General features: G+C 42.3%; 1 protein-coding gene across 1 annotated transcript; it reads right to left on the reverse strand.

The window, feature by feature from the left end:
* Positions 1–543: 543 nt before the first annotated feature.
* jade3 (jade family PHD finger 3) lies at positions 544–13,026 on the reverse strand. The gene is made up of 12 exons (XM_028027744.1): positions 12,814–13,026; positions 10,331–10,393; positions 9,241–9,300; positions 9,055–9,137; positions 8,821–8,978; positions 8,554–8,744; positions 7,336–7,547; positions 6,850–7,017; positions 6,642–6,758; positions 3,468–3,920; positions 2,936–3,053; positions 544–1,919 (listed from the first exon to the last, which is right to left on the reverse strand). The coding sequence occupies exons 3-12, from the start codon at positions 9,287–9,289 to the stop codon at positions 1,123–1,125; spliced, it is 2,346 nt and encodes a 781-aa protein (XP_027883545.1). The 5' UTR covers positions 9,290–9,300; positions 10,331–10,393; positions 12,814–13,026; the 3' UTR covers positions 544–1,122.
* Between the last annotated feature and the right edge of the window lie 12 nt (positions 13,027–13,038).

Below are 13,038 nucleotides of genomic sequence, written 5' to 3' on the forward strand. Positions count from 1 at the left end.
TGTACTAAAATAGGTGTTTTTCCCAGGTGAAAATTGATCCAAGTGTCTGTTGCTGTATTTGGTTTGCTCAGGTCTCCCGGAGCTTCTTCAGCAGGTCAATAAACCCTGAAGCAGCACCAACCCCAACCATAGAGGGGAAGGAAGCAGAGATGGTAAAATGGGAACATTGTGACTAAAATCCCTCTGGGTTTGGTCTTCAAAGTGTTCTGGTTTTGTCTTTGCTCGAGTCAAAAGGTAACCAGCTCATTTTCTCTTGTTCCTAAGGCAGATCAGAAAACCATTAATCTGTGGTTTAAATCTTTAGATTTGACAACGCTGCCCTCTAGTGATCGATTCAGGAAGCTGAAACGGATCACTGACCGGGACGAGGATCAGCGCACAGCTTTGTAAAAACCCACTTCCGTGCTCTTTTTAAATCGGTATCCACTCGGTTTGTCGATGCTTCTGAGTGGGGGTATGTTATTCAAAGGGGATTTAATTAATTTTTTTAAATTAGTAAAAACTTTAGATTTGGCCTTTATGTAAAAGAATAAAACAACCCAGCAGGTTTGAAGCTCTTATGCCACGTTTATTACTGAAACAGGAGGACGTAGAACAGTAAAGATGGTTGTTTCACAGCTCGTTTTCACATTTCAACTCAGACGACGAAGGCTGCTCACGTGAGCGTCTGACCCCAGGAAACGAGGCGGTCCGACCGCCGCCTCGTAATACTTTGCTGCCACCACTTTCATCGTTGGAGGATAACTCGGGATGCTGGCGCGACGTAAAAAGAATGAAATAAAATAAAGACGAGTCTCGTCCCATTTTGAGACACACATGTAGTGTTTACTCACCGGAAACAAACTATAACCCAGTCGAGTGTGGAGCATTCGTTTTCAGAAAAGGCAGCTGATGTGGAAAACAAAAACATAAAAATAAAACCTTACTGGACAAATGTAAAAAAAAAAAAAAAAAAAAAGAAAAGAAAAAGTTTGCAGTTGGTTGTACAAATCTCTCTCAGATGAGTTGATATTAGCCGTTTCAACCTCATGTATGGTCCTGAACCCGACACGCTGCATCCTGTGGTTGCAGCACCGTGGCTTGGTCCCTGATGAGAGGAGCTGGAAGCGTCCGCCGACGGTGTCACCTCGTCACCGAGTGTCTGGACCCCGCCGAGTGCTTCCCCTTCCGCTGGGCGTTTGGCTGCGGCAGCCCCACCTGCTGACCGAGCCGACCTTTGGCTTCGGGTTCGGAGTCGCTCAGCTCCAGGTCGGGGCAGTACCCGTCGCTGTCCTGGTGCGGCCGTCTGTTTTTGGCTTTGTGTTCTAGTACAGGTTTGGTCCACTGTTTCTCCTCGGCGGCGCTCTTTCGGGACAGTTTGTCCGAGACCCACAGGTCCTCCGTCGTCCGTACCAAGTTGATGGTCGCCTCCTTGAAGGATCTGCCGAAACGCTCCATGGCAGTCTTGCAGAAGCTGCTTTTGTCCAGGACCTCCTTGGAAACGTCCCGGGTGCCTTGTGTCTGGCAGGAGCCGTCCTTCTGAGCCGCTGCCCTGTCCAGGACGCCGTTGCACTTCACCGCGCACGCTCGGTCCTGGTCCAGTTTGCCGTTGCTGTTGGAAGAGTGAGCGTGGTGCACGAAGTGCAAGGCCAAATGTTTGCCTGCAGGCTTGCCGGCTAACGGCCCGCCGCCGGAGGACGACAGGCGACCGTTGGGTCGGTCATCTTTGCGGGCGTGCAGCTGGGGCTTCCCCTGGCCGAGCCCCTCGGCGGCATGTTCGTTGACGTTCCCGCTGTTGTCCGGGCACAGCGGCCCGTTGCCCAGCTTGGAGCTGCGGTTTCCGTTTCCCAGACCGGAACTTTTGGGCATCTTCAGTTTCAGGGTGATCCTCGGAGGAGGCCGGAACAGCATGTTCTCCACCGGGAGAGAAGCAGGAAGATCTGCAGGGGGTAAAACAGGGAAACATGGTTTAGACTGGCAAGGCAAACGAGACGGTATGAAACCTGACCCAACAAGTTGGGCGACAGCATCAGGAAGCAGTGTTTCTGACGGAGCGATGTCGGGAGTTCGTTCAGATTGCTAAACGGGGAGCGAGATTCTCAGCAGATACCAGGAAGGCTGAATGTATTTTAGTGAAACTGGTTGAAAAGTGACAGAATCGTCCATTAACATATTTATGCCGTCATGAAAAATGACATTTAAGAAAATGTAGCAAGTTTTGAACAACACCTGAGCTGAAATAATGCCCTAGAAGAAGTTCCTAGGTTTTGTTTTCCCTCCGTGTTAAAACTGCAATTTTTTCCAAATTTAATTTTCCAAATATTCTAGGTTCATTTTAAGATGCATTTTTTAAAATAAACCTCCCTTTAATTATATCCATAAATGTCAGTTATTGGTCATAACATCAATGTTAATATTGGCCCAAATTCTTCTACCGATACGTAAAACAAAGGAAAAAAAAGGATGAGAGGAAAATTAATTAATTGTGGTAGACAATAAGAAAAGAAGCAAGTAGGGAACAAAGGAAGGAAAGGATGTTTAGTAAATATGATACCAGAAAAGAAAATTTAGGAAATACAAGGGGAAAAAAAACATAGGAGAGAGAACAAATGGAAAAACGAAAGGATGGAAGTAAAGACACAATATTTAATCAATACAATAAAAGAATAAAATCTGGAAATACAAAGGTTTTTCCAAAATCTTCATTTTCTCATCTCAAAATACTGAAATTAAATTTCCTTCTTTTCCAGACAGTTAAGGAACCCCGAACATCCTCTTCCAAAAAAAACCAGTAACGCAAGATTTAGGTAGCAACCAACTCAGTAAAAATTTAAATGTTAATAAAATGTAAGTTATTGACAATAAATACACAGAAACCACAGTACTGGAATTCTGCCCAGATACGACAGGACATGTATCAACACTGTAGAAATATAGAAATGCCTCCTGTTCTCACCAGAGGACATCTCCTGGTTGAGAAGCTTGAGATGCAGGTTGAACATTTGCTCCTGAGCTTTACTCTGCAGCAGCTTCAGCTTCTCTCGCCGGCTCACCATGTAGCACAGATTCCTCACCTGCGGACAGGAACGAACGGAAGCCGGCGTGAAGATCATCAAACGGCAGAAAGTGAACTGCATGTAAAGAGTTATTATCTAGCTGGAAAACAACATCAACCATGTCTAATATGCAGATCTGTTCTGCTGTGTTTTGTTATGTGTGTGGCTCAAAACGAGCAACAAAATCCCAAAGATATGTTGCAGAAAAATCATGTCAAGTTGTGGTAAAATGTCACAACATTAGAATCTCCTAGACTGTCTGGTTTATAGAGAAGTGACTAAAACCACTACTGGGCAGAGGGATTTTTTTTTGTTTTTTTTTGCTCCTGAGGCTAAAAATACACCGACTCAGCATTATGCACTGCTTCACTGCAGTAAAAATGGAAGTGAAGAAGAAGAAAAAAAATCCAAAAAGGAACCAAAAGCACCCACCCGCTCCAAATCCTGTCGCAAGTGCATGAACATGCGCATGCGCGTGTGGATGCTGTCCTCCTGCGGCCGCAGCACCAGGTTCTCCTCCTCCTCCTTAGGGGGCAGCAGAGGCTTGTTGAAGCTGGACTTCCTCTTCAGCTTCCAGTACTGGTAGATGAAGTCCAGCGGGCGCTCGGAGAGCCCCAGCTCCTGCGCCAGCTGGCCCAGCTGGATCAGCGTGTAGAACTCCTCCTCCAGCTCCTGCAGCCTCTGCGCGCGCTGGCCCACCTTGGCCGCCTCGCCGGGCGCTTTGGAGCGGCCCGGGCTGAGGCCGGCATCGCCGGGCTTGCTGTGCTTCAGGCAGAACGACTTGAACTTGACTTCGTCGCCCTCATCCAAGATGGTCTTCATCTCCAGGCTGTGCTCGAAGGCGCAGGTCACGTGGAAGGGGATGGTGCAGTTCTTCACCGAACACTACGAGCAGAGCCGAAATGTTAGCGGGTCGCTCCGCAAGCGTGACGGCGTTCAAAGCTGATGTCATGTTCAGCAGTTGTTGAAATAATCGTCAATTTAGCAATTGATTACTCGTTAACTGGCACGTGCAGCTCTGGAAAAAATTAAGAGACCACTTAAGATGATCAGTTCCTCTGATTTTACTTTTTATCTATGTTTGAGCAAAATGAACTTTGTTCTTTTATTCTATGAACTGCTGACATCATGTCTCTAAAACGCCAAGCAAAAATTTTGCATTTATTTGCAGAAGATGAGAAATGGTTAAAATAATGAAAGAGATGCAGTGCTTTCAGACCTCAAGTAATGCAAAGAAAACAAATTCACATTCATGAGGAACAACAATACTAATGTTTTAACTCAGGATGAGTTCAGAAATCAATATTTGGTGGAATAACCAGGTTTTCAATGGGGTTCAGTGCAGTGGGCTCTTCATTTTTTCCAGAGCTTTATATAGACTCAAAAAAAAAGACATTTGCTGAAAGAACACACTCAGCGCCGTAATTAAGACAAAACGGTATAAAATATATACACATTTTGCATTTAAGATAAAACAAACAAAAAACCAAAACTGTAAATCTGCTCTTCCCGAAACTTCTCAAGTGGCAAAGTTTAAACTTGATCCGGTTCAAATCTATTCATCTAAATTAACTTAAGTCAACAGACCAGTCGTACGCTGTGTTGATGTTCAGTCAAGCAGAAACGGCTGAACTCTTCACATGTTGGATGTTAGAAGTTTTTTTTTTTGTTGTGTGACATCTCCATCCTTTGCTATAAACAATCAAGCATTCACTAAATGAATGCTGTTGTGTTTTAGGCAATAAAATGAACATTTCGTCTATAAATTCAATCAAACGTGTCAATTTATCTGATTAATAGTCAAAAATTTGATAGATTAATCAATAACTAGAACAATCTGTAACACATTGCACTGTCATAAACATGAAGGAGTCTGTCATAAACATGAAGGAGTCTGTATGAATGTTTATAGCCAGTGGTGGAGAAAGTACTCAAAAAATGTACTTAAGCAAAAGTACAAATACACAGACAAAAATGTACTCTAGTAAAAGTAAGAGTAGCACATTAACATTTTTACTTGAGTAAAAGTAAAAACATACTGGCTTTAAAAATACTTAAGTATTAAAAGCAAAAGTACTTGCTGAATGCATTACCTAATCGCTAATACAATACCTTTAAGTGTACCTATCGTACTTAGTTATAATATGTCAGAAATGTGCTATTTTAATGAACAATGCCATAGATAATGCATGTTTTTATTCTGTTTACTCTGTAACATAGTTTAGACTTGGATATGTGATTCTATGCATCATAATTTCAGGGATGGAAACATTTTGTCTCCTAACTTGACATATGTTTGTCATGTTAGGAGACAAAATGAATTCAAACTCTTCTTTGTTCTGCTTTGTTTCCATCTCTGTGCTACAATCCGCGGAGGTCTCCTGCCGTCCCTAGAAAGATAACGCCCTGGGCAGCTGCCCGTATTGAGCACGTCAGAGACCACAACTGTCTGCACCATTAAACATAGCAATTAAGGCAATGCATAAACGGTAAACAACACTCAACTATGAACACTGACCAAGGAACAACAAGAAGTAACCAAGCAGAAGGAAGTGACGGTTCTCACCCTGTCTGCCACCATGACAGGTGACAAAAACAGTCAAAGAGCAATGAGCATGCTCAGCGTTCTTACGTTCTTGTTTTATTTATTCGCCAATTCAATAAAATAACAATAGGTACTGCAGTGTACGCAGAGCATCACAAGAACAAAGAACGGTTCTCAGTGAGGCTTCAGTCCTATAGGACTTAGTAAAGATCCGTCCAGAAGAATCGGATAGTTCATGAATGTCATGTCACTATATAACAGACTTTGGTCACAACGTTGTCCCATATATGCGACACCTCAGTCAACACCTCCACACAATAATTCAGCGCATGAGTGACAACTTTTTTTCATCGCAGATGCAACATATGTGTCTCTGTACAGCTAGCTTTGCTAACATCCCGTCCACAGAGCTCACTTTTCTTTAAACTTCCTTTCCAAGTGATGCTAAAAGTTGGACGAAGTCCCCACCATTTATGAAAGCAAAGCGCTGCTGATTTTACATGTCGCCAAATCTTATGACTTATGATTACTGACGATTAGACAGATATCTTCTTCCGCTCAGAGGAAACCTCTGCGCATGACTTGGAGCTCCGCGTGCGAGTGAAAGGAGGAGGCGATGGGAGACAACAGACACACGGAATTAGTGTGTCGTTACTGCTTGGATTTTACAGCGCCACGTCAAGTCCCTGAACTTCACATTTTAACGAATAGCTCAATGCGACTTGGATGCAACGAGTAATGCGACGGTTTTGTAGAAATGTAATGAAGTAGAAAGTACAGATACTTACTGTAAAATGTAGTGGAGTAAAAGTTGAAAGTATCCATTATTAAATCTACTTAAGTAAAGTACAGATACATGAAAATTGTACTTATACTGTTTATAGCTGTTGTCATAAAGTGTCATTTGGAAAAATAAAATTCATGCAAATTTGCATTAAAAGTTTCAGCTTAGCATTAGCTGGTAAATAATGACACTTTTATGCAAAGTTGCATTAAATCTTACATTAAAAGTCAATCAAAACAGTCAAATTTGCCTTAAATGTAAGCTAAGCCACACTCACCTGAATGCATGCGCCCGTCTTCAGTTTGCACAGACTGCAGATGAGCGACCAGCGGCTGGGCGGGATGTGGGACACTTTGGTGATGGGCTCCATTCGCTCCGGACAGGCGATGCTCACCTGGAACGAGAGCCGCCATTAATCAAACGCCTGCTACAGCCAGATGTGCAGCTATCAGGGGGTATTGCTGCAAGGCCTCACACACACACACCTCGGGTATCCACAGGGCGCAGCTGACGTGAGCCCATTTGGTGCCGGCGCGTGTGGCCTTCATGGCGCCGCCCTTCTTGGGGCACAGCAGGCACTGGGGGTCGATGCTGAGGACGCACGTCCTGCAGAGCCAGTTTCCCACAGGCACTTTGACTATACCGTAGCAGGCCTGAGGAAGAGGCAGAGGCTTAGAACGAATGATCAAGCATACACAAACTGGATGGGATCTTGTTGCATTTTAGGCAACAGCTTTTCTTTTCGTATTCAAGAAAAAAAGAAAATCTAATTATTTGCATCTTTTAATGTATTTTTAATATTGTGTTAAAAAAGGCTTAAATGGTGAAATGAAAAATATGCAGAAAGTTCCAAATTTTTATCTAATTAATCAATTGTCAGAAAAAGTTTCTTGCAGACCTAAACAACACAGAACAAGATTTTCTTTTAAAGGGACATTACCCTTTTTGAGCTTTTGTCTGTTTTCCCCCACCTGATGCACGCAGATGTTGCACTTGTCACAGAACACCATGTCGTTCCCTTCTTCGCTGTCCGGGGAGCGGCACACGTCACAAATCACGTCCTCGTCGTACTCGATCCCCAGGCCTTCCACCGTCTCTATGGCGTGCCTCATGTTGTCATGGCACTGCCTCTCCAGGGCCTCCATGACTCGCTCCATCATCAGCTCGTCGATGGGCACCTCCCCTGAATGACGGATAGAAACCACCAACACTGATGAAAGGCACAGCGCAAACCTTTAGAATTAAACTGAATCTGAACCTGTCCGATCCCGAGTATCGGATCGGCTGCTGACGCTGGAACTTTTGAGCGACTGTACTTTAGAACCTGCACAGTATTTTATTGATGCAGCAAATATTGATTTTCCATAACAAGGTAAGATTTTCTCTCCCTTTGCACAATGACATTTACCACCAACGAGCGCTTGCATCTGTCTGTGTCTGTGATGAGAGCAGCTGAAACACCAGTCTTTAAATTTTATGACTTTCAAAACAGAACAAGTTTTTATGAAACAAAAAGTTTTTTGTTCTTGCGCAAATTGGAACTGTACCGACATATGCTAAACCAAATTATCAGTCATACTAATGTTAGCCTAGCTTTACAGCACAACTACTTCACATTAAAATATTAGCACCAGCCAAATGCAAATTTATTGAAAACCTTAACTGGGTGTGTTGAGTCAGAACAGAGATAACTTATGCTAGCATGTCAAAGATATGCAGAAGAAAATCTGGTTGGCACAAAATGTCTGCTGCTCTCAATTCAAAACAAGAGATGAATGCAAAATTTACTTTTACTGCGCTTAGAAGCTATTGAGGATACAAAGAATACTGTTCATTTATTTTCCAATCAGCAAACATCTTAATGTAGGTGGCTGATCAGCGTTTTTTGTTTTTTTTTGGTGAAAATTTCAAACTTTTCAATTGTTTTATAGACCATTCTAAAAAATATAGATACAATGGTCCCATGTGAATTTAAAGGGGACATTTTCACATTATGAAGTAAATAAATAAATCTGAAATGCAAGGTGGATGGGCCAACAGATAGGTGGGCCAATGAATGGACAAAAACAACTTTAAAAATAATAAAAAAGTGTGGAAAATTATAAGAAATGACTTACCTCTCCACCTATCTCAGCAGCCTGGGGGCAGAAACAAAAAGAGCCAATCTTTAATCAGCTGGATTTTCTTACCCATGTGACTCAGCTCACTGTTGAGCCCGTGCAGCCAGTACAGGTCCATGTCGTCCAGGTCGTAGCGGCACATGGCCTCCGCCAACTCCTTGATGTTGACGTATCCGGGTTCTGTCGCTTCCTGGCCCGAACACTGGATGTACTTCCTCTGGTGGGTGTAAAGCACTTCTTTGGACTTCTCTGCGGTGACTCTGAACAGGAGGGAAGCGAGGAAAACCTTTCAGTTGAGGGCGGAGAGCTGAGCACTCAAGACAGGACGCGGCGTACCTCACGGACGGCTCGGGGATGGTGTCCGGACTGGCCAGCACCTGGACGCCCTTCTCCCACTCCTGCTTCCAGGCGTCCGTCAGCAGGTAGTAGTCCTCCGGCGACACGTGGTGGGAATCGGGGATCTTCATGGCACTGATCAGGTCTTTTCTGAACACCTGGAGGAGAGAAACGAAAGCAGAGATAAAGTCTAGTGCAAGTCCTGATGGTTTTTTTAAAATTAGAGTTTCTTACCTCAGCAGGTTTTTTCGGGTCGGAGGCCGGGGTTCCAAATTTACTCTCATATTTGTTGGAGGAGCAGAAAGAGGTTGAAGGACCTAAAAGGAAAAAGGGTTGAGTGAGTGTTGATTACAGAGAAGAGAAACACAAAGGAAGTGCAGGTTCTTGTGTCAGCGGGCGTCTCGGACAGACGGGACTCACTCTCATTGTCGGAACTGTCGCTGCTGCTGGACGACCTGAGACGTTTCATCCTGTAACGTCCTGCAGGAGCAACGAGGCAGCTTTTAAAAGCATCAGTTGAGACTCCAATTTTAGCAATTTATATATATATATACAGTACAGACCAAAAGTTTGGACACACCTTTTAATTCAATGAGTTTCCTTTATTTTCATGACTATTGACATTGTAGATTCACACTGAAGGCATCAAAACTATGAATAACACATGTGGAAATATGCACTAAACAAAAAAGTGTAAAACAACTGAAAATATCCCTTATATTCTAGTTTCTTCAAAGTAGCAACCTTTTGCTGTGATTACTGCTTTGCACACACTCTGCATTTTCTTGATGGGCTTCAAGAGGTCGTCACCTGAAATGGTTTTCACTTCATAGGTCAACCTGCCCTGTCAGGTTAATAAGTGGGATTTCTTGCCTTATAAATAGTCATGAAAATAAAGAAAACCCATTGAATTAGAAGGCGTGTCCAAACTTTTGGTCTGTACTGTATATATATTAAAGATTTTATTTTGGGGAGGCATGAGGGAGAAAAACAATTCAGATTTTTCTTTTTTCGCCTGAGCACTAGTTGAGTTTCCAGAGTGATGAGAAGTACCATCTTGCTTGACAAGACAGTTTTACAACTTCTATTTATTTGGAATTTTTATTCAAGAAAATATAAAAGAAAACCGTTTTTTTAAAAAAAAAAAAAAAGATATTTTTTGTCATTTGTAATTTTTCCAAAGAAAAAAAGTGAGGGGAAAAAATCTATAATAAAAACCTATTAAAATTGAAAATTGGGCTTCTCAGTTATTTTCTGTAGGACATTTGAAAAAGTGCAATATTGGGGTGCACACTATTAGCAAAATCCTAATAATAACAGAAAAATACAAATGTATCAATTAAAAAACAATTGAATCCATTTAAGGTATTTCCTGTTATTTTTTTTAAACAAAAAAGTGAAAGAAAAAAAAAATTGCATAAAAACTGGAAATCAAATTTGGAAAAAATAAAATCTAAAAATGTATTTTTAAACCTAGATGTGGTCGACAGAGAGGATGATGGGTACTCACCATAAACATCAGACTGCAAAGCATGCTAGTGGAGTCTTCTGATAACTAACCTCTGTTTCATATCTGCAGGAGGGAAAACGTAAGTCAACATCGTGTTTTACGATAATATGTGTGCTCCTGCTGAACTTTAAATACATAAATAAAGTGTACGATTTTATGTGACAAATCAATACAAAGTGAAGCATCACTATTGTACAAGTCAACAGAAGAGGACGCAAATAAAACTCGAATGATTGTCACAGTAGAAGGTGGTCGAATGTCGCACCTTTAAAATGTCTCCATCTGAAAAAAATAAATTAAAACCACGAATCACATCTGTCCACCTTACTACTACATACTACTCTGCGACGTAAAAATATGTCGAGGTTGTCATGGTAACACACCAAAGCAAAACTTCAAGGAGGTGCAAGCACTTCGGGAAGGCATTGTTTTCTGTTTAGACTACGGCTGGAGAGCCAGGTGAAGTCCAGAACAAAACGTTTCCAGTGAAAGGTTGAAATAAAATAAATCAGACTTCCTTCACTCTGGTTACGCTTCAGCAGAATTGAAGCCAAACAGATGGAAAAATAATAATAATAATAAAAAAAATAAAGCCAACAGCATGTGTCTTTCATTCATTAAAAGTTTTCAAAAAGCTCACAGACCAGGAGTAACCTCCTATACAGTAAGCTGTCTCAACAGACAGGACATGCCTCACATTCCCCATGAGGACAAGACGGCGGCGGCAGCAGGAGGAGGAAGACGCATCAAACTAGTTCCTCTTTTCACCGAGAACAGAGGAAATCTGCCCAGGCTTTCAACTGATTTCATCCGCACGTTTTTCCTGCAGCGAAGCTCCTCGTTTGCCCTCGCACGCTGGATTTAATTAACTCGCAATTCAATTTTAGTCGTTTAAAAACTTTTGTTTAAGCCAAAAACCTGACTTTTGTGTTCTTTCACGAGTACACGGAGATTCGCCAAAGAGCGACGGCGAACGCTTAACCTCGGTGAATTTCAGTGAGTCGTGAGATAAATACCGAGTCGCTGAGAAGGGGGATTTCTCAGTGACTTCGACATGCTTGAGTGGAAACTAACAAAACAGTTGTAACGGGTTGAAAAAGGTTTTGCAAGCACAAGCAGTAATCTTTTTTTTTTTTTTTTGGTTTTTAATGTTCCATAAATGAGACATTTTTTTGAGAAGAAGAAGTAGAAGTTTTATTTATGTAGCACTTTTTCAGCAACCACGCAGTTCAGAGTGCTTGTTGCTGAAAATGTATGAAATGTATGGTCGAGTGTAAATGTATGGCATGCACATATTTTCATAGAGTGTGAATTTCTTTCTTTTTTTTTGTCAAGTTACAACAATAATGTGTCACATCGAAGAGAACAATACAAATTGGTGCGTAATTATGAAGTGGAAGTAAAGCGTTACAGGACTTCCGAACCGTTTCTGAAAACCAAGAGGTGTCGTTTTCTCCAACATTTTGTTTTTAATAGAAAAGGAATTGGAAGAAAGCTACTGGCTAATAAAGTCCTGTTAGCAGTTTAGTACAAACCACACAGAGAAAACAGTAAACAACCGGAAGAAGGCGTTCTCTACTGAACTTCATGGCCTACGTTTAAAGCGGTTTTCATTATCCCTGAAATGACTGTACGCACAGGTAAACATGGTGGTTCCAGCTCCATGTTTACCTGGACAGATGTTGCTACATATGGCCCTGGAAGAAAACAACTTAAACACTGCTTCTATTCATCCAATCAGATCACGTTTGAGCTATTATCCAGAGAATAATGGGCAAATGTTTCAGGTTGCAGATGAACACAGCAGGCGGACACATTTGCTCAGTTGGCCTGAAAACAAATGCAAGCCACACTTTCCAGATTTTTATTTGGAGTCATAAATGGAAAAAATGTAAATTGCTGGGGCATCCAAGGGTACTGAATACTTTTGGAAGGAACTATGAATGTTGGTTTATGGCATGTCTACATGCTACTCTTTAACTAGAGGCGCTTTGGGTGGAGAATACAATGATTTAAGGGGTTTCCACTGGATTTTACTCATTTCCACCGATATAAATGTGACGTGTGGCTATTGTATTGAGCTAAAAGTCAAGCTGGGGGATTTATGTTGTGGTTTGCATTGCTAAAAAGAAGAACTAAACGGAGTTGTTGGCGCCAAACACTCCCATGCACAGGCCTACACCAGGCTGCCTTGCAGGCTGTAAAGTCAAACATGGCGCCACCTTCGTACAAAGATGTCACTTCCTACAGACATTAAGGCGAGTATTTGCACAGCTCAAGTTGCTTAAATGCTCTGTGAAGATAATTACAAGTTTCTAAAGAGAGACTCCTCCATAGAGGAGGTAGTATTTGCTAAGTAAAAGCGCAGGAATGGCCTCGGTATAGCATGAAAGGAGCAGGCCCCGTGGCCTGAATAAACCATCCAGTGCAAATCCTGGCACCCTGAACACACGAGCATATTGTTCACATTCCTCCCATCTTACCTTCCGTCCACGGCCTTTCTCAGCTTCGCTCCCTTCAAACACACGGTCACACGGACCGAACATACATACAGTTATGAAAATATGGACTGTGGTCCTAATATTAAATTAAATGTAGGGCTTTTTGTATCCCACCACAGTGGGAATCTCCAGGCTGCAGTGTGTCCACCACCAACACGGCACAACAGCGCTATTGTACCGCCCGCAGCGACGGGTCCTAAAGCCCGC

Source organism: Xiphophorus couchianus, chromosome 9, assembly GCF_001444195.1.
Source record: "Xiphophorus couchianus chromosome 9, X_couchianus-1.0, whole genome shotgun sequence".
NCBI classification, from domain to species: Eukaryota; Metazoa; Chordata; class Actinopteri; order Cyprinodontiformes; family Poeciliidae; genus Xiphophorus; species Xiphophorus couchianus.